Below are 20,604 nucleotides of genomic sequence, written 5' to 3' on the forward strand. Positions count from 1 at the left end.
CCCACCATACACACCCACCTTGATTTGGGCTCCTCCAGAACAGACCCTGAAATAAGAATTCGAGAGCAAGTCATTTCTTTACAATATGGTCTTGGAAACCCAGGAGGATTGGAGAAGTTATCCAGGGAAGGAAAGGAAGCCAAAAAGACAGTGTCATTAAGTCAGTTACCATTGTGGGTAATTGTAAGAAACAGTGTATAACCCCAGAATTATCCAGTCAAGAGATTGGGAAGCTGGGGTATGTATACACCAGGTCCCTATTGCTCACTGGTTGAGGACTATTTCGAGGGCACTAACTCTCTGGCACTTGGGACTTGTTCTGTGTACAGGCACCCCATGCTCTTGTGATCCAAGAAAGTCTTCGGGCACAGACTTGTGAGTATTCCTAGTAAACAGGATTCTGTAGGTAGAGGTGAGGGCTAAGGGGCAATGACTGGGGGCACTGCTCTCTGCTACAACATCCCTCCAAACCACGCTTCTGTCCCTCCTCCAAAGGTCCAGTTGGTCAGACCACCAGTTGCTCCATCCCTGATTTGTGTTTACCTTATATACACGTGACTTTCCTTTTTATAATGACAGTAATGTGAGGAGTTCCAGAGACTTGGTGGTTCAGCCGGACGCCTGATATTATACTTTGGTTGGATCACAGCTGGGTTCTTCACGTGCTTCATTGTTGTGGCCAAACAACTGTAAGCCCAAAGACACCTCCTTGCTATCTGATCTGTTTCTCCAGTCGTTTCTCAAAGATTCACTGCCCTAACGTGTTCTGTTTCAATGAACTAAATTTAACACAATTCTCTCCTCCAGTATAATAATTTTTTTTCACTCGGGTGTATTATGTGCTACATACTTTCTCAGGGTTGCTAAGATACAATAATGGCCTTTCTTCTTCACTGAGGAGTAGAGGTATATGACTTGCTCACCTATAAATTGTATTTATACAGATAAAATTCAATACATAATTCTGCCCATATTATTGACCTAGTACCGTATTCCAAATGGTGATTAAGTGTGGAAGAGTTTAGACAATGATCCTATCCAACCCCTTCACGAACTTCACAAACTTTGTCAGGGAAGACTGGGACAACCAAATAATTTCAAGACAATATTTTATCATGTTAAAAAGATGTTCTGTGTGCTATGGGAAAACCAGAAGGAGGCACTTACCCTTACAGAGGATTCAGGGAAGCTTCAAGGAAATGACCTCTAAGCAGTTTTAAGGGATGAGGAAGACTTGGCCACGTGACCAAAGACAAGAATGAGACAGAGGAACAAAGTACAAGGAGGGGGAGGGGCAGAGGGAGAGAGAGAGAGAGAGAGAGAAGGACAAGCAGACTCCCCACTGAGAGTTGAGCCCAATGTGGGGCTCGATCCCAGGACCCAAAGTCATGACCTGAGCTAAAGTCAGATGCTTGACAGACTGAGCCACCCAGGCACCCTTTGGGTATGGGGATTTTTAAAAGCTTCCCTAGGGTTTCTGATATGAAGCCAAGGATAAGGGCCACCCATCTCCCACAAGACTGTTGACAAAGATGAAGCATTTTGGGATCACCAAAGACTGGAAAGCTGAACTACGTTCACCTTTTTTCTCTTTTCTTTCTCATGTTTAACATCTCTTTCCCATGTAGTGGGATCCCCTTACTTTCTCACTGCCACCTCCCTTGCTTTGCGTACATATCCGTTTCAGATCTGATTAACAAAAAAAGGTTAGGAGAGTGCATAAACCACAGAAAGAATACCATGCAGTCTCTATGTCATGCTATGCACTAGCCAGTGAGTGGTAGTATCTCTCAGATTAATGCGGCCTTTTGGTTCATCTTCCTTAGGGGAGTACTCATTTAACCATGCAGGCACAGACTCAACATTGTCCGTCCCCTCTGGGAAGGCTGAATCCTGGAAAATGTTTTTCAGACTACAACTCCTGGGAGACAGTTACATAATCCACAAAGGCAGCTCATTAAATTATAGTCTCTCTCCCCTATCCTTAGAAAGATAGATAGATCTAGGGGCACCTGGGTGGCTCAGTCTGTTAAGGGTCTGACTTTGGTTCAGGATATGATCTCAGGGTCTTGGGATCCAGCCCTGCATCAGGCTCCCTGCTCAGCGGGGAGTCTGCTTCTCCTCCCTCTGCCACTCCGCCTTCTCATTCTCTCCCACCCTCTTAAACAACTGACTTAATAAATAAATAAACAAATAAATAAAATGGATACATCTAGAAAGCCATTATCAAGATTTGGGGCTAGCATGATATTAGAGATAATAAAATGGAAGGCTTTTATAGTATATTTCATAAGCTAAAGTAAATGAGACTGCTTCCTCCTCTAGGAAATATGTCTTTCAAGTAACCTGGAATGTCCAAGCTCCCTAGGCATTGTCCTATCCCCACACTTTGGGCTCTATTAGAACAGGAAAGTATACCTCTTTCTTGCCAGTTTCCCTTTAAGCAAATTTTAGCTTGAAGTTTTGTTGATGCTGATTTGTAATACTTCTGATTTAAGTATCAGTAACATGGTATCTGAATCAGAATAGCTCTTTCAGGGATGCCTGGGTGGCTCAGTTGGTTAAGCGTCTGCCTTCAACTCAGGTCATGGTCCTGGGGTCCTGGAATCAAGTCCTACATCAGGCTCCCTGCTCAGTGGGGAGCCTGCTTCTCCCTCTGCCTGCTGATCCTGCTGCTTGTGCTCTCTCTCTCTCTCTCTTTCTTGCAAATAAATAAATACAAATCTAAAAAAAATAGCTCTTTCATTTTTTTAAGTACAGCTGACACACAGGATCACGTTAGTTTTAGGCGTACAATGGTGATTCAACCACTCTATATGTTATGCTGTGCTCCCTGGAATGGTAGCTGCCATCTGTCACCACACAATGTTACAATAGCATTGACTGTATTCCCTATGCTGCACTTTCTATTCCTGTGACTTCTTCACTCTATGCCTGGAAGACTTTATCTCCCACTCTCCACTCATTTTGCCCATCCCCCTCCCCTCCAACCACCAGTTTGTTTTCTGTATTTATAGGTCTGATTCTACTTTTTGTTTGTTTATTCTTTTGTTTTTTTAGATTCCACATATGACTGAAATCATACAGTATTTTTCTTTTTCTGACTGACTTATTTCACTGAACATTCTACCATCTAGGTCCATCTCTGTTGTCACAAATGACAAGATTGCATTCTTTCTTATGGCTGAGTAATATTCCATTGTATACATACCATATCTTCTTTATCCATTCATCTATCTGTGGTCACTTGGGTTGCTTCCATATCTTGGCTATTGTAAATAATGCTGCTCTAGACATAGGGATGCATGTATTCCTTTGAATTAGTGTTTTTGTAGTCTTTGGGCAAATACCCAGTAGTGGAATTACAGAATCATATGATATTTCAATTTTTAATTTTTTGAGGGACCTCCAGATTGTTTTCCACAGCGGCTGCACCAATTTACATTTCACCAATAGTGCACCAGGGTTCCCTATTCTCCACCTCCTCACCAACTCCTGTTATTTCTTGTCTTTTTGATTCTAGCAGTTCTGACAGGTGTGAGGTGAGATCTCATTGTGGTTTTGATTTGCATTTTCCTGATGTTGTGTGATGGTGAGCATCTTCTCATGTGTCTGTTGGCCATATGGATGGCCTTCTTTGGGAAGATGTCTATTCAGATCCTCTGCCCAAAAAATCTCTCTTTCTTAATTGAACTTTAAACTTCTTGAATTTAACCCACTGAGCCACCCAGGTGCCCCTAAACTTCTTGAATTTAAATTTTATCTTCTTCCTATTTAAGTGGCAAAGATTTATGTATTCCATGTCATATATTTTTTAAAGATTTTATTTACTTATTTAACAGAGATCACAAGTAGGCAGAGAGGCAGGCAGAGAGAGAGGGGGAAGCATGCTCCCCGCAGAGCAGAGAGCCCGATGCGGGGCTCGATCCCAGGACCCTGGGATCATGACCTAAGCTGAGGGCAGAGGCTTAATGCACTGAGCCACCCAGGTGCCCCTCCATGTCATATTTTTATATAACATCTGAAAGAGTTGGCATCCAAATATTTATGATATTCTGCCTCATTAGACGAAATCTTTTTTAGTCTAACAAACTGAGACAATCAGCTGAGAGGAAAGTATTTTTGAGATGCTCACAGTAAATGTCAGGGACAAATGTGAAATTATATGTCATTTTTGAGATAATGATTCTGGCAACAATTTTCAGTAGCTGACTTATAAGAATTTTTTTCTTATTACAGGATAGCCTTTTGAATGTCATCACCACACTTAATCAACATATGCTTGAGCTTCTACATAAGTAGAACTTTTGGTTCCAGCAAAGCTATTCCATGATGGGGACTTTTTCAAAACCACCTGGGTGAAGGAGAACGTTTAGGACAGGCACAAACAGATAAATCTACATGAGTCCCTTTGGGTCGTAACTTCTTGGCTCATTTCTGCAAAATTCATGTGTATTCTTTATTTTCCCCCAAGGAGATTTTACCTAAAAGAGTAGAGAGAGAGATTTTTGTGGTAACATTGTTCTGAGAGTAGAGAACCTACTGTCACAGCACAGCATTCCTGGATAGGTCTCTACAACCTTTCTAAGTAGGACTTCTGAGACGAGCAAAATCACTTGGATGGTGAACTGTTGTCAAGTGTGGAAATGTAGCCCCTGAGGGAGAAATTTACCAAGGAACTTATAATTTCAAATTATAGCAGTTTATTTAATCACAAAACTTTATATTCTCTTTCATCAGAATCAAGATGCAGTCTTGACCCCTCCTGAGCAATCTGTAATTAATTCAGAGTGCCATCTCTAGATGAAGCCAGAGACAGTTTCTATGTGGTATCAGAAGAATGCTACCCGGGGTGCCTGGGTAGGTCAGTCAGTTAAGCATCTGCCCTCGGCTCAGGTCATGATCCCAGAGTCCCGGGATTGAGTCCCACATTAGGCTCCCTGTTCAGCAGGGAGTCTGCTTCTCCCTCTAACCCTCCCCCATCCCATGCTTTCTCTCTCTCACTCTTTCTCTCTCTCAAATAAATTAAAAAAAAAAAGAAGAAGAATGTTACCCAGAGAAATTTTTAGTTCTCTTAATCAGATTCCAAGAAACTACCTCCCAGCTCTCTGATCCTAGGGTTATTTTCTGCATGATACAGCTCTGTCTGTCAATGTAGAACCTGCTTGTTGCATCAGTTTGATTTGGGGGAAATAATGAGTAAGCAGTATGAACAACTGGAATGAGCACAGGCTTTGGGTAGACAGGCAGGTCTCAGTTCTTATCCTGACTTTCCTATGTACTACCTGGGTGAGAGTGTGGTAATCGTAGTGGTGGTGTGTGTTGTGTGTGGACACAGACACATGTGTGCTTATCTGGAATAATTGTTTAACCTCTCCGAGACTTAGTTTTCTCATCTTTAAAAGAAGACTATTGGGGCGCCTGGGTGGCTCAGTGGGTGAAAGCCTCTGCCTTCGGCTCAGGTCATGATCCCAGGTCCTGGGATTGAGCCCCGCGTCGGGCTCTCTGCTCAGTGGGGAGCCTGCTTCCTCCTCTCTCTCTCTCTCTCTCTCTCTCTCTCTCTGCCTGCCTCTCTGCCTACTTGTAATCTCCGTCTGTCAAATAAATAAATAAAATAAAATTTTTTAAAAAAGAAGACTATTGGTATCTTTTTTTTTTTTTCTAAACAGGGATGTTGGGGAATGGAGAGTGTCAAACACCTAGAAAATACTCAGTAAATGTAGCTTCTATTTACATAGTGATGGAGGGTGGTGGTAGGTAGTTGTATCAGTCAGGGAATATTTGATTTGATTTTAGTGGCTTCTCTGGTGCACAGTCTTGAAAAACTTACGAGCTGTAGATGATAGATGCAGTGGTCAATGCCCGTTCTTCCTCCTGCCAGATTTGTCTTCCAGTAATGTCACATGCACAGTCAGACATTCTTTAAAAAAAAAAAACAAAAACAAAAACAAAAAAACATTTCTCTCTTCTTTAGCATATCTTTTCTTTAGCATATCTTTTCAGTAAGTTCTAATCACTGTTAACTATCACTGTGAGGCTTTAAACAGTAAAATGTTTATTGTTATAGATGCATTTATAACTTATTAAGTAGTGAATAAAAGAGGAAATTTGCAAAGGCTTCTATTTTACCACTTGGTGTATTTTGTGCTCACTGAGGATAAATAATGAAATAGAACAGACACTTCTCTTAAACTCTAATTTGTCAAAACTTACACTTAGTTATGAAATTCCCATGTAATGAGAAAATTGTGTTCACCTCAAGGGCAGGAACTATTTTTTTTACTAATCATTATTGAATGGAATTGAATCAGTTTTAGCAAACAAAGTGAGTCAAGCCCATTTACTAAATGTCATTATTTTTATACCATGTTTATTACATCTGTACCATGAGTCAGACACTGAAATAACACAGAGAAATACAACATAATTTCCACTTTTTGATTAAATATGTACTGAGTGCCTCCTTTGCACCAAGGTGTTATAAAGGTGGTGGAGATACCATGGTAAATATGAACTCTGTCCCCAGGGAGTTTAGGTTGAAAGAAGAACCAAGGCACACATATGTGTATCTCTTGGGGAGCCAAATAAGACATTCTGTAGTCAAGGACTACACAGTTGGGTCAAGACTGTAAGTCAACAAGAACTGAGCAGAGCAGAGCTTGACAAGGCTTGTAAATGTCAGGAAAACCCTGACGGGGGAGGCTGGACTTCAGCTGGGCCTTGAAGGATGGAGAAGATTTACATAACAGGGAGTGGCAAAGAGAGCATATCAGGTGGAGAGAGTGTCAGCAAAAGCTTTAGAGGTAGAAGCAGAAGCAGGAGCCATGAGTGTGGTGGGTTGAGAGGACAGCGAGGAGGCTGTCTGGGAGCTGGGAGAATGCTGGTGAGCAGTGGGAAATAAAGCTGGAATGGGGGGCGCCTGGGTGGCTCAGTGGGTTAAGCCGCTGCCTTCGGCTCAGGTCATGATCTCAGGGTCCTGGGATCGAGTCCCACATTGGGCTCTCTGCTCAGCAAGAAGCCTGCTTCCCCCTCTCTCTCTGCCTGCCTCTCCGTCTACTTGTGATCTCTGTCTGTCAAATAAATAAATAAAATCTTTAAAAAAAAAAAAAGCTGGAATGGAAGGGCGAAGCTCACTTACAAAAACCCTGGAGTCAGACAGATGGGCTTGATTCTAGCGAGTCTTTGAGGAAGAAAGGGAAATGGTAGCTGCTGACCATGTTAAAAAATCCAGAATATTCTTTCTCTTTTAGGGGAAGCATGGGTTCATCCGATCTTAATGACCAGGAAGCTGGCCCCTCAACCCCGAAAAGCAGCCGGAGCAGTGGTGTGACCTCCATCACTCAGAGGTCACCAGCCCCAAGCACACACAATGTGGCCTCAGTCAGCATTAGAGTAAGTACCAAATGCAAAAGGACCCCCAGCTTCTGAGACCTGACCACACCATCATGGCCTGGTTGGGTTTGGGTTCTCTGTATCTCGAAGCATGCTGTTTATGCTGCTTAATTGTAGAAACTTCTTTATCAAGACTGAGCCTCCTACATCCTTTGCTCCTGGTGGGAAGCCAGAAGTGTGAAGCAAAGGGAAGGAGCAGGCTCAAAGGTGGCGGTTATATGGTTTAAACAAAACCTGAATAATGTTTAGAAGTCTCCCCTTTAATCTTCCATGTTATCTGTCAAGATATTCGTAAGTCGCCTGCACGAAACATTTTCCACACTGATTTAAATCAAGAAAAGTAGACTCTTGAAATTTTTTAATAGTTTTCCTTTCTAGAACACTGCTAAAATTCGGGACCAACACATAATGAAGACATAAATTGCATTATGCATAAAATATATATATGGAACGTGGAAGTTGTTCTTTTGAATGACTGAGCGTCTAATAGATTTTTTTTTTTGATTAAGCAGCAAACTCCATAAATGTAGCTGGCATGTATATTTAAGAAATCTTGGTCCTAGTCAGGCAAAGGTGGTGGGAAGTGAAAGAATCAGCCATGCAGGAGTCTGTAGCAAGGTGTCCCTTCGGGCAGGAGCAGCACTGATATTCAGCAGGTACACATATGGGGAAGGCTGTTCCGGTTACTTATGGCCACCCTCCATCTTGAACGGTCGATGCACTTGTTCACCCAGCGGCTAAAATATTTTTAATCCCCTGGAGAAGCAGCCAGTGCTAAGACTCTGAAGTGGGAACATGCCTGGTATGTTCAAGGAAGAAAAAGAAGGCCAATGTAGCTGTTGCAAGTGAATAAAGGGAGGGATCCTAGGAAATAAGCTCACGGATGTAACATGGCCAGACTATTGTAGGCAATTTGACATTTAGTTGGGATAAGATGAGGCCAGCTGGAGGGTTTGAGCAGATGTGGCTTTTCTTTTTTGTAATTTTTTTTTGTTTGTTTTTCTGTCTGAATTAATTTTTTTTAACTCCAGTATAGTTAACATACGATGTTATAGTAGTTTCAGGTGTACGATATAGAGACTCAACAATTCCATACATCACCCAGTGCTCATCATAATAAGTGCCTTCCTTAATCCAAAATATATAAAGAACTTATACAACTCAACACCGCAAAAACAAAAAATTCAATTAAAAAACAGGCAGAGGATGTGGCTTCTCTTTACATGGGACCTGGGGGCTGTGCTGAGAAGCATTTGTGGGGGAACAAATGGAGAAGCCAGGAGGCCAGTTATGATGCCATTGTGTTACTGCAGGTGAGAAACTAGACTTCGGAACGAGAAGATCGAAGGGGAGGTTGTGAATCCCGAGCCCTGTTGGTGGGAACGCAGACTTGTATAACCATTGTGGAAAACATTATGGAGGTTTCTTAAAAAAAAAAATTGAAAGTAGAATTACCATATGATCCAGTAATTCCACTACTGGCTGTTTACCCAAAGAAAACTAAAACACTAATTCAAGAAGATATCTGCAGCCCTGTGTATACTGTATCATTATTTACAATAACGAGGATATGGAAGTGACCCCAGTATCCCCTGATAGATGAATGGATAAAGAAGATGTGGTGTAGATACACACACACACACACACACACACACTCAGTGAAATATTTCTCAGCCATAAAAAAGAATGAGAACATAGCATTTGTGACAACACAGATGGACTTCCAGGATATTATGCTAAGGGAAGTAAATCAGACAGAGAAAGACAAATACCATTTAACTAATATATAGACTCTGAAAATCAGAATAAATGAACCAATAGGACATAACCAGAGACAGACTCTTATATATTAGAGAACAGACTCGTGGTTGCCAGAGGAGAGGGAAATGAGGGGATTGGTGAAAGAGGTGAAGGGGATTAAGAAGTACAAACTTTTATGGAATTTTATAAATTCCATAAATTATTCCATAAATGAAATTTATAAAATTTTATAAAATAAATAAGTCCCGGAGAGGAAAAGGAGAAGATAGGGAATAGAGTCAATAATACTGTAAAAGCCTTGTATGGTGACAAATGGTGACTACACTTACTGTGGTGAGCGCTGCAAAACGTATACAATTGTCAAATCACTGTGTTATCTACCTGACACTACCATTTTATGTGAACAATGCTTCAATAATAATAGTAGCTAAATACTGAATATAAAAGCTATTTATCTAAAATATTGACTCTTCCTAGAATGTGACTTCGGAAAAATAATCATGAACTTAAAAAAAAAAAAAAGCAGAGGCTAGGAACTGTCAGATTCTGTAATATTCTTAAGGAAATGCCAAAAGGCATTCAGACAGACTGAAGAATAATAGAACATTTCTTTCAATATTTAAAGTCTGAATTGTACTTGCTGATAAGGTAAAAAGCATATTTAAAATTTCATAAATTTTTATATGAAGCTCAGTGAGTGGTACTGTTCAATAGTCAGAAAACTGTGTGGATATTTGATGGTTACCCTTACTTCTTGGCAACCTAACAAGGAATGATATTCAAAATATTTAGTATCTGATGTGGCACTGAGCAATCCGCACAGACTCCAGCCCGAGGCAGGGGCAGTATCCCGGGGACCCTTCTATGCCATGCGTTCACCTGGATTGTGGGTCATGGTCTTCCATTAAGTGGGGGTAGAGGAGGTAAGGGTTGGTTGAGGAAAGAGGGTGTTGAAAGTGGGGATAAACATAGGAACAAGAAGAATACTAAGCTTGAACATTACTCTGGGGATGTGAAGCTAGCCAGAGTCCCATATATGGGTCCTGTAAGATTGGAGGTACTTATATCATTTTTCTTGCTAACTCTATAGTAGAACACTCACAATTTTGAATGACTTCTGTGTTAATTAACCTCTTGGTATAGATTTTACAGCGCAATTATTGATGGTAAGCTTCAGGGTTCTCTGGACTCATGATGAGGATCCTCCCCAATGTCCACCAGCCCTCCCTAAAGAGGAATACACCACCACTATGGTTATACTGAAGTATATTCATATGGGAGGCTTTTAAAGTAAATTACAGTCATCATAATGTTGGCTTCTTTTTTTTTCATTTTTACTTTGTGAGAAGCGACATGGTTTTGAAAGTTCCATGGATTTGGCTGCCATCGAAAGCACGTATGAGGACCTCACAAAGAGTCATCGCAGAAATGTTTCTGGTACACCTTCCATAGCGGTGTCTGAGATCTCCCTTTCCTCAGGTGGGTATTTACAGCATGATTACTCTTCTTTTTTAAAAAAAAATGACTAAATCATTTGAAATTAACTGCCTTGTGTGACATTCCGTGGATGTTCCATGCTTTAGAAAATCACCATCTGTTCCTTGACTCATCATGGTGGTCCCATTCCATAAGAAAAGCTTAAGTCTAGACCCAGGTGATGCCCTGAGCCTCTTGCACTCATGCAAAATCCATTGATTAAGTGTGCACGCTTGTCAGGCATCACTGCCAAGTTTCAGAGCTGTACCTGATGTCAGTACAGGAATGTAGGACATAGAATTGGTTCGTTTGATGGAAAGATGAAGGTGCTTTCCCGGAATTCAAGGAAATGATCGTTCATTTGACATGGTAGACATAAATGCCTTATGTCTAGACAGATGAATTATCCTGTGATTTAAATAAAGAGTTATTTGCAAGCAGCAGTAAGGTATCAATAACAATGTTTTTTATTTGTATGGTACATTCCAGTACAATATATCCTTCCACTTCTTCATCACAGCAACCCTGGGAAGCAGGTATTAATTGTGTTGTAATTTTATTACCTATAAATAAGAAAATTATTTAGAGAAATATGCTGTAGTTATGAAGCTTATGTCCCTTGTGTAGAATTAAAAGCATGACAAAATCCTCAACAGGAGAAAGTTAACTCTTATACCTATTGATGATATTTACATAAAGCCTGAGGCTGGATTATGTGTGCCGAGTTGGGGAGCCTTTCCTTGTCGGGAGGCTCCCAAAGCGCTTTCTAAATATATGTGGCTATTGTTGCATTTTGATCGGGACGACAAGATTAGTTCTCCCATTAGGAGAAAAATTTTAAACGAGCATAGAAGCCAACCTCATAGATCATTTGCTCCTACTTCTGGTCAACAGCTCCTATTTATGGAGTACATACTCTGTGTTGGGCACTGTCCTAAGTCCTTCTGCATTATTTAATTTACTATTTCAAACTCAAGCATGTGATTGCTCTCATTAGTCTTTCTCATTATGAGCAACTCTATTTTAGCAGGACTTTGATATAGAACTGTTCTGTGTAAATAAACTGTGCCTTATTAAGTTGCCCACAGCATTACTGAGCTGTGCATCATTTTTTAAATTATATTTTTAAAAGCAAAGTATTTACCTTGCACCAGTTAGAATGGCCAAAATTAACAGGACTGGAAATAACAAGTGTCAGATAGGAGGTGGAGAAAGGGGAACCCTCTTACACTGTTGGTGGGAATGCAAGTTGGTGCAGCCACTTTGGAAAACAGTGTAGAGATTCCTCAAAAAATTAGTAATAGAACTACCCTATGACCCAGCAATTGCACCACTGGGTATTTACCCCAAAGATACAGATGTAGTGAAAAGAAGGGCCATCTGTATCCCAGTGTTCAAATGCTTTTTTTTAAAAAAACAAAGTACATTAGTGTAAACAGCATGAGTTACTGACTCTAACTATTGCTTTCATGACACTCTATGCCCTGTACCTAGAAGGAATGGGAAAAAAGATAAAACATTTGCAACGAGAAGGGAAATCTTCTAACAAAATTAGCTGGATTCCTATCTCTCCTTCTCTCTCCCTTCCTCCAGACCGGAGTCGATCTGAGTTAGATCTGAGTGGGTCATTTCCAGAAGACTTAGAGAATACTGTAAGCATAAGAAGCAAGTCCGTCCCTGGGGCTTTAGACAAAGACTTGGTAAGTTGGATGTGGAAGAAAGTCATGATCGTGAGGAAAGGACAGTCTTGTTCTAAACCTTTCCAATTTTAGGGAAGAATAAAGTGAAGATATATGATAATCTGTTCCTATTAGTATTCACATTCAATACCTTAAAAACAGCTAAAGAATGATTTAGAAAAATTAACTGGTAATCAAGTTAATGAGTGAAGGTTTTCAGTAAAGAAAAAAAAATACCTGTTGGGAATTTCAGTTCCTGGATTAACATCATTTCATCTAAACCTGGAAAGTAAAGGATCCCAACATTTCCTAAACCAAATTTTACTCGACTCAGCTGACTATATAGCTTGTATGAACATTTCTATATCTGAAGTTACCCCTAATAAACTACCCCCTTAACTGAAACTAAATTATGTGAAAATTAATGTTTATGTGAACTCATTTATGAAATGTGAAGATTAAGTTAGATTATTCTTAAGGTTCCTTCCAGTTCTAATATCTTGATTCTGATTTCCCTAATTGCTATAATGCAATTAGAATTCCTTGGAAGAAAGATATAGCACAAATGTTAAATGACATTAATGTAATTTTCCGGAGCAAGACAGGAAACTTAGCTTTAAAATTCAGTGTTATTTACTAGAGTTAAGAAACCTGAAAAGTATTTTCTTAAATCCACCATAGAAAGCAGATGGGGAGGCTATAAGATCAAATGGCTTCAAAGCTTATTTCTGTTCAACCGTTAAAAAAAAACAGCTAATTCCAATGTTATTAAACTGTTTCTGGTCCTAGAGAACTCAATAACTGGCATTAAAAATGCATTAAAGGGAACCAACAGCAAGTTAGAATATGCGGAAGAGCAAATCAACAATCTGGAAGACAGGGTAATATAAAACAACTAAGTTGAACAGCAAAAAGAAAAAAGATTAATACAAAATGAGAATAAATAGCTTGTGGGAAGTCAACACTATCATTAAGCATAATAACATTTACATTATAGGGATCCCAAAAGAAAAAGAGAAAAGGGGACAGGAAACTTTTTAAAAGAAATAATAGCTGAAAGCTTCCCCAATCTAGGCAAGGAAACATACATTCAAATCCAAAAGGCACAGAAATTTTCCAATAAAATTAACCCAAGGAGGTCCATATCAAGACACATAATAATTAAAATGGCAAAGAGTAGTGATAAAGAGAATTTTAAAAGCAGAGAGAGAAAATAGTTAAATACGAGGGAAACACCATGAGGCTATAACCTGAGTTTTTATCAGAAACTTTACAAGTCAGAAGGGAGTGGCATGATATATTCAAAGTGCTGAAAGAAAAAAAAAAAAACCTACAACGAAGAATACCCAGCAAACCTTTTCAGAATTGAAAAAGAGATAGAGTTTCCTAGATAAGCAAAGGACTTCAACACCAATACTACATCAGGAAGAAACAGAAGATTTGAATAGACCATTTAGTAATGATGAAATTGAATCAGTAATAGAAAAACTCTGAACAAACAAAAGTCCAGGACCAGATGGCTTCATGGGTGAATTCTACCAAATATTTAAAGAAGAATCAATTCCTATTCCCAAAAAATAGTAGAGGAGGAAAACTTTCAGATTCATTTGTAAGGCCAGGATTATGCTGGTACCAAAAGCAGATAAAGACACGATGAAGAAAAAAATTGTAGGCCAATATGTCTGATGAACACAGATGCAGAAATCCCCAATAAAATATTGTTAAACTGAATACAACAATACATTCAAAGAATCATCCACCACAGTATTAAGGAGGGCATGTATTGCATGGAACACTGGGTATTATGCAAAAACAATGAATCTTGGAACACTGAAAAAATAGAATTAAATTAAAAAAAATCATCCACCATGATCAATTGGGATTTATTCCAGGGATGCAAGGGTGCTTCAGTATTCACAAATCAATTAACATGACACATCACATTTACAAGAGAAAGGAAAAAATATGATCATTTCAGTAGATGCAGAAAAAGCATTTGACAAAGTACAATATCCATTCATAATAAAAATTCTGAACTAAGGGGGGTTAGAGGGAACATATCTCAACATAAAGGCCATATGTGAAAAAACTTAGAGCTAACATCAGCTTCAGAACTTTTCATCCAAGATCCGGAAAAAGACAAAGATGTCCACTCTCACCACTTTTATTCAACATAGTACTGGAAGCCCTGGCCACAGCAATCAGATGAGAAAAAGAAATACAAGGTATCTAAATTGGTAAGGAAGAAGTAAGACTTTCACTCTTTGCAAATGAGATGATACTGTGTAAAGAAAACCCTAAAGACTCCACAAAAAAACTACTAGAACTGATGAATGAATTCAGTAAAGTCACAGGATATAAAATTAATACACAGAAGTTTGTTGCATTTCTATACACTAATAAGAAGTAGCAAAAAGAGGAAAAAATTATCCCATCTGTAGTTGCACCAAAAATAATAAAATATGTAGAAATAAACTTAACCAAGGAGTTGAAAGACCTATACTCTGAAAACTTACATAAACAGTGATGAAAGAACCTGAAGAGGACATAAGCTAATGGAAAGACATTCCATGCTCATGAATTGGAAGAAAAAACATTGTTAAATGTCCATACTACCCAAAGCAATCTACAGATTTAATGCAATCCCTATCGAAATGCCAACAACTTTTTTCACAGAACTAGGACAAATTATCATAAAATTTGTATGGGACCACCAAAAGACCCCAAATAGCCAAATCAACCTTGGAGAAGAACAAAGCTGGTGATGTCACAATCCCAGATTTCAAACTATACTACAAATTGTAATAATCAAAACAATATGGTACTGGCACAAAAATACAGAGATCAAGGGAACAGAATAGAGAACCTGGAAATAAACCCACACTTAAATGGTCTATTAATCTATTGCAAAGGAGGCAAGAATATGCAGGGGGAAAAGACAGTCTTTCCAACAAATGAGGCTGGGAAAAGTGGATAATAACATGCAAAGGAATGAAAGTGGGCTATTTCCTTACACCTTACACAACAATAGACTCAAAACGGATGAAAGGCCTAAACGTGAGACCTGAAACCATAAAAATTCTAGCAAAAAACATAGTAATTTTTTACATCAGGTATAGAAACATTTTTCTAGATGTGTCTCCTCAGGTGAGGTAAACAAAAGCAAAATTAAACAATTGGGACTATACCAAAACAACAAGCTTTTGTCCCACAAAGAAAACCATCAATGAAAAAAAAAAAGGCAACCTATTGAATGAGAGAAGATATTTGCAAATGATTTATCCATTAAGGGGGTAATATCCAAAATGTATAAAGAAGTCATACGACTTAACACTGGGGAAAAAAAAAACAATCCAATTAAACAGTGAGCAGAGGACTTTCATAAACATTTTTTTCTGAAGAAGACATACAGATTGCCAACAGGCACTTGAAAGGATGCTCAATATCACTAAGCATCAGAGAAATGCAAATTAAAACCACAATGAGCTATCTCTATCTGTCAGAATGGCTAGAGTCAAAAAGACAATAAATAACATGTGTTGGTAGAGATGTGGAGAAAAAGGAGCCCTCATACACTGTTGGTGGGAATGCAAATTGATGAAGGCTCTGTGGAAAACAGTATGACAAGTCTCAAAAAATGAAAAATGGAATTATCCTATAGTCCAGTAATTCCACCACTGGGTATTTAACCAAATAAAACAAGAACATTCATTTGAAAAGATACATGCATCCCTATATTTATCACTGTATTATTTGCAAGAGCCAAGATATGGAAGCAGTCTAAGTGTGCATCCATAGATAAGTAGATAAAGAAGATGTACCTATATACAATGCAACAGTACTCAGCCTTCAAAAAGAATGAAATCTTGCCATTTGCAACAGCATGGATGGACCGAGAAGGTATACAGCTACATAAAATAAGTCTGAGAAAGGCAAATAGCATATGATTTCACATGTATGTGAAATCAAAAAAGAAATGAATAAACAAACCAAAAGCATAATTAGACCTATAAATGCAAAGAACAAACTGGTTATTGCCAGAGTAGACCGGAGTTGGGGGGGATGGATGAAATAAAGGGGATAAGAGTATGCTTAACTTGCTGAGTGCTGAGAAATACTTGGAATTGTTGAATCAATATATCATACACCTTGAACTAATACAACATTGCATGTTAATTATACTTAAGTAAAAAAGATACTGAATTAAACGGGAGCCTGGGGGCTCAGTCGGTTAAGCATCTGACTCTTGATTTTGGCTCAGGTTGTGATCTCAGGGTCATGAAATTGAGCCCCACATCAAACTCCATGCTGACCAGGGAGTCTGCTTGAGATTCTCTCTCTCTCTCCCTGTATCCCTCTCCCCCCACCACCACTTGCATGTGTGCACATGTTCTCTCTCTCTCTCAAACCTAAAAGCAAAGATATTAAATTAGTAATTTAAAATCTTCCCCTAAAGAAATGCTGAGTAATAAATTGCTTCATTGATGAAGTCTATCACATATTTGAAAAGGAAATAATATCAATTCTTCATAAACTTGCTCAGAAAATTACTTCCCAATTAATTTTGTGAAGTCAGTATTACCCTGACACCAAAGCTAGAGAAAGACATTGCAAGAAAGGAAAACTACAGAATAATATGCATTATGAATACAGAAGGGAAAACCATTTATAAATTATTAGAAAACTAAGTCTGGTAATGAAAAAGGATTGCACACCATAACCAAGTGGGATTTATTCTATGGATGCAATATTAATTCAGCATTTAGAAATAAATTACTGTAATAAAACACATCAGTATAATAAAAGACAGGAACCACATCATCTCAGTAGATGCAGAAAAAGCATCTGACAAAATTCAACATCTATTTATAATAAAACTCTCGAAAAAATAGTAGTGAACTTTCTCAGTGTAATAAAGGGTCTCTACAGAATTCCTACAGCTAACATCATACATGATGGCAAAAAAAAAAAAAAATGCTTTTCCCCCTAAGTGCAAGAACAAGGCACAAAGATTTTCACCTTCATCATTTCTGTTCAACATTTTATAGGAGATTCTAGCCAATGCAGTTAGGAAGGGGAAAAAGAAAAGAAAGGAAAAATAAAAAGGAGGAAACAGGACAAAAGAAAGAAAGGCATCTCATTAGAAAGAAAGAAGTAATAACTGCTTTATATGCAGTTGACATGATTCTATATGTGGAAAATCCTAAAGAATCTATAAAAATATTACTAGAACTAATGAACAAGTTCACCAAGATTGTAAGATATAAGATCAATATACAAAAATCAATTATATTTCTATATATCAGCAATGAACAATCTGAAATGAGATTAAGAATATAATTCCATTAAGAATAGCATGAAAAAGTGCTCCACATCACTCAGCATCAGGGAAATGCAAATCAAAACCACAATGAGATACCGCCTCACACTAGTCAGAATGGCTAAAATTAACAAGTCAGGGAATGACAGATGCTGATGAGGATGCGGAGAAGGGGGAACCCTCCTACACTGTTTGTGGGAATGCAAGCTGGTACAGCCACTCGGGAGAACAGTATGGAGGTTCCTCAGAAAGTTGAAAATAGAGCTACCCTATGACCCAGCAATCGCACAACTGGGTATTTACCCTAAAGATACAAATGTAGTATTCCGAAGGGGCACATGCACCCAAATGTTTATAGCAGCAATGTCCACAATAGCCAAACTATGGAAAGAACCTAGATGTCCATCAACAGATGAATGGATAAAGAAGAAGTGGTATATATATTTTATATATATATATATATATATATATATATATATATATACACACACACACACACACACACACACACACACACACACTATGCAGCCATCAAAAGAAATGAAATCTTGCCATTTGCAATGCCGTGGATGGAACTAGATCATATTATACTTAGTGAAATAAGTCAATCAGAGAAAGACAGTTGTCATATGATCTCCCTAATATGAAGAAGTTGAGAGGCAATGTGGGGAGCTTGGGTAGGAAAGAAAAAAATGAAACAAGATGGGATCGGGAGGGAGAAAAACCATAAGAGACTCTTAATCTCACAAAACAGACCGAGGGTTGCCAGGAGAGGGAGGTAGGGAGAGGGTGGTTGGGTTATGGTCATTGGGGGAAAGTATGTGCTATGGTGAGTGCTGTGAAGTGTCAACCTGGCGACTCACAGACCTGTACCCTGGGGCTAATAATACATTATATGTTAATAAAAAAATTTAAAAATTTAGAAAAAGAATAGCATGAAAAAGAATAAAATACTTAGGAATAAAATTGTCAAAAAACTGTAGGACAGTTGTATTGAAACTTAGAAAAAATATTGCTGAGCTAAATTAAAGAAGATCTAAATAAATAGACATTGTACGCACATGGATTAGAAGATTAAATATTCTCTCCCAGTGAATCTATAAACTCAACACAAACCCTATTAAAATCTAAGCAGGCTATCTTGTGGAAATAGAAATGCTGACTCTAAAATTTACACAGAAATGTAGAATTCAGAATAAGAAAATAAGTTTCAAAGAGCAAAGTTGGAAGATTTTCTCTAGTAGATTTCAAAACGTATACAGCTATAGTAATCAGTACAGTGCAGTATTGGCATAAACATAGGCAATCAAAAGAATATAATTGAGAGTCTGGAAATAAGCCCTTATATAGTTCGTCAGTTGATTTTTGGCAATTCAATGAGGGAAGGATCTTTTCATCAGATCATGATAAGACAATTGGATATCCATATGCCATTAAAAAAAAAACTCCAAAAACACACACCATGAATAAAAACTAACTCAAAATGGATTATATCCCTAAATGTAAGAACTAAAACTAAAATTTCTAAAATGAAGTCTGGGAGAAAATCTTTAAGACTTCATGTTAGGCGAAGAATTCTTAGATATGACACCAAATGTATGATGCATGATACACTCAAGAAAAAGATAAATTTTATCTTAGTTAAAATTTTTATATCTAAAAAGACGTTGTTATAAAAATGAAAAGCCATAGACTTGAGTAAAATATTTGCAAATCATATATTTGTAAAAGGACTTATATCTAGAATATATAAAGAACCCCTACAATCAACATAAAAAGACATAATCCTATTAGAAAATGGGTAAAAGATTTGAATAGATATTTTGCCAAAAGAGATTTATAAATATTCAATAACTATGTGAAAAGATATTATTAATTATTAAAGAAATGAAATATTAAAACTACAATGAGATACCACTTAACATCTACTACTAGAATGGCTATCAGCTAAAAGTCAGAACTATTGGCAAAGATGTACAGAAATTGAAGCTTTTCTACACTGCTGTTTAGGAAAGGAAAATGTACAGACACTCAGGAATAAAAGCTTGGCAGTGTCTTTTTTTTCTTTTTTAAGATTTTTTTTTATTTGACAGAAATCACAAGTAGGCAGAGAGGCAGGCAGAGAGAAAGGGAAGCAGGCTCCCTGCTGAGCAGAGAACCCGATGCGGGGCTCAATCCCAGGACCCTGAGATCATGACCTGAGCTGAAGGCAGAGGCTTACCCACTGAGCCACCCAGGCACCTCTGGAAGTGTCTTTAAAAGCAAAACATACAGTTACTATACAACCCAATATTTCCATTCCAGAGTGTGTAAGAGAAGGGAAAAGCTATGTCCCCACAAAGATGTGCACACAAGTATTCATATAGATAGATATATATATATATATATATATATATATCCTAATAGCCAAAGAGTGGAAATAATCCAGATAACCATCAGCTGGTGAATAAATAAATTATACATTGTATTCCATACAGTGGAATAATATTCAGTAATAAAAAGGAGTGAAGTAGTGATTCACACTACGAGGTGGGTGGGCCTAAAAACCCAATGCTTAATGAAAGAAGCCAGACACAAAAGGACACATATCGTATGATTCCATTTATATGAAATATCTAGAAAAGGCGAATCTACGGAGAAAGCAAAGCAGATTAATGGCTTCTAAGGGAATGGACATTGATTGGAAACAGGCATGAGGAAACATATTGGGCTGATAGGTATATTTTTAAAACTGCATTATGTTGATGTTTGCACAACTGTAAATTTGCTAAAAGACAGTAGGGTATGCACTTAGATTTGGCAAATTTTATGGTTTTTCAATTATACCTCAGTAAAGCTGTGGGAAATAATTAAACAGCATGGAGAGTAGCTGACAAAACTTTGGCAATGTATCGATCATTGTAAGTTGGGTGATCAGTTACAAGGGTTCATTATACTGTTTCTCTATTTTTTGGATCTTTTTAAAAAAGAAATATG

The 20,604-nt window shown here is 38.0% G+C and overlaps 1 protein-coding gene across 1 annotated transcript in view; it reads left to right on the plus strand.

The window, feature by feature from the left end:
- SYTL5 (synaptotagmin like 5) overlaps positions 1 to 20,604 on the plus strand; it is a 110,550-nt gene that overhangs the window by 63,255 nt on the left and 26,691 nt on the right. Inside the window, exons 6-8 of the mRNA XM_032883142.1 lie at positions 7,251 to 7,392; positions 10,500 to 10,632; positions 12,223 to 12,329. Coding sequence (XP_032739033.1) covers positions 7,251 to 7,392; positions 10,500 to 10,632; positions 12,223 to 12,329 — 382 coding nt within the window. The remainder of the gene's footprint in view (positions 1 to 7,250; positions 7,393 to 10,499; positions 10,633 to 12,222; positions 12,330 to 20,604) is intronic.

The sequence above is a fragment of the Lontra canadensis genome, unplaced genomic scaffold, assembly GCF_010015895.1.
Source record: "Lontra canadensis isolate GAN:19392208 unplaced genomic scaffold, GSC_riverotter_1.0 scaffold86, whole genome shotgun sequence".
Taxonomy (NCBI): Eukaryota; Metazoa; Chordata; class Mammalia; order Carnivora; family Mustelidae; genus Lontra; species Lontra canadensis.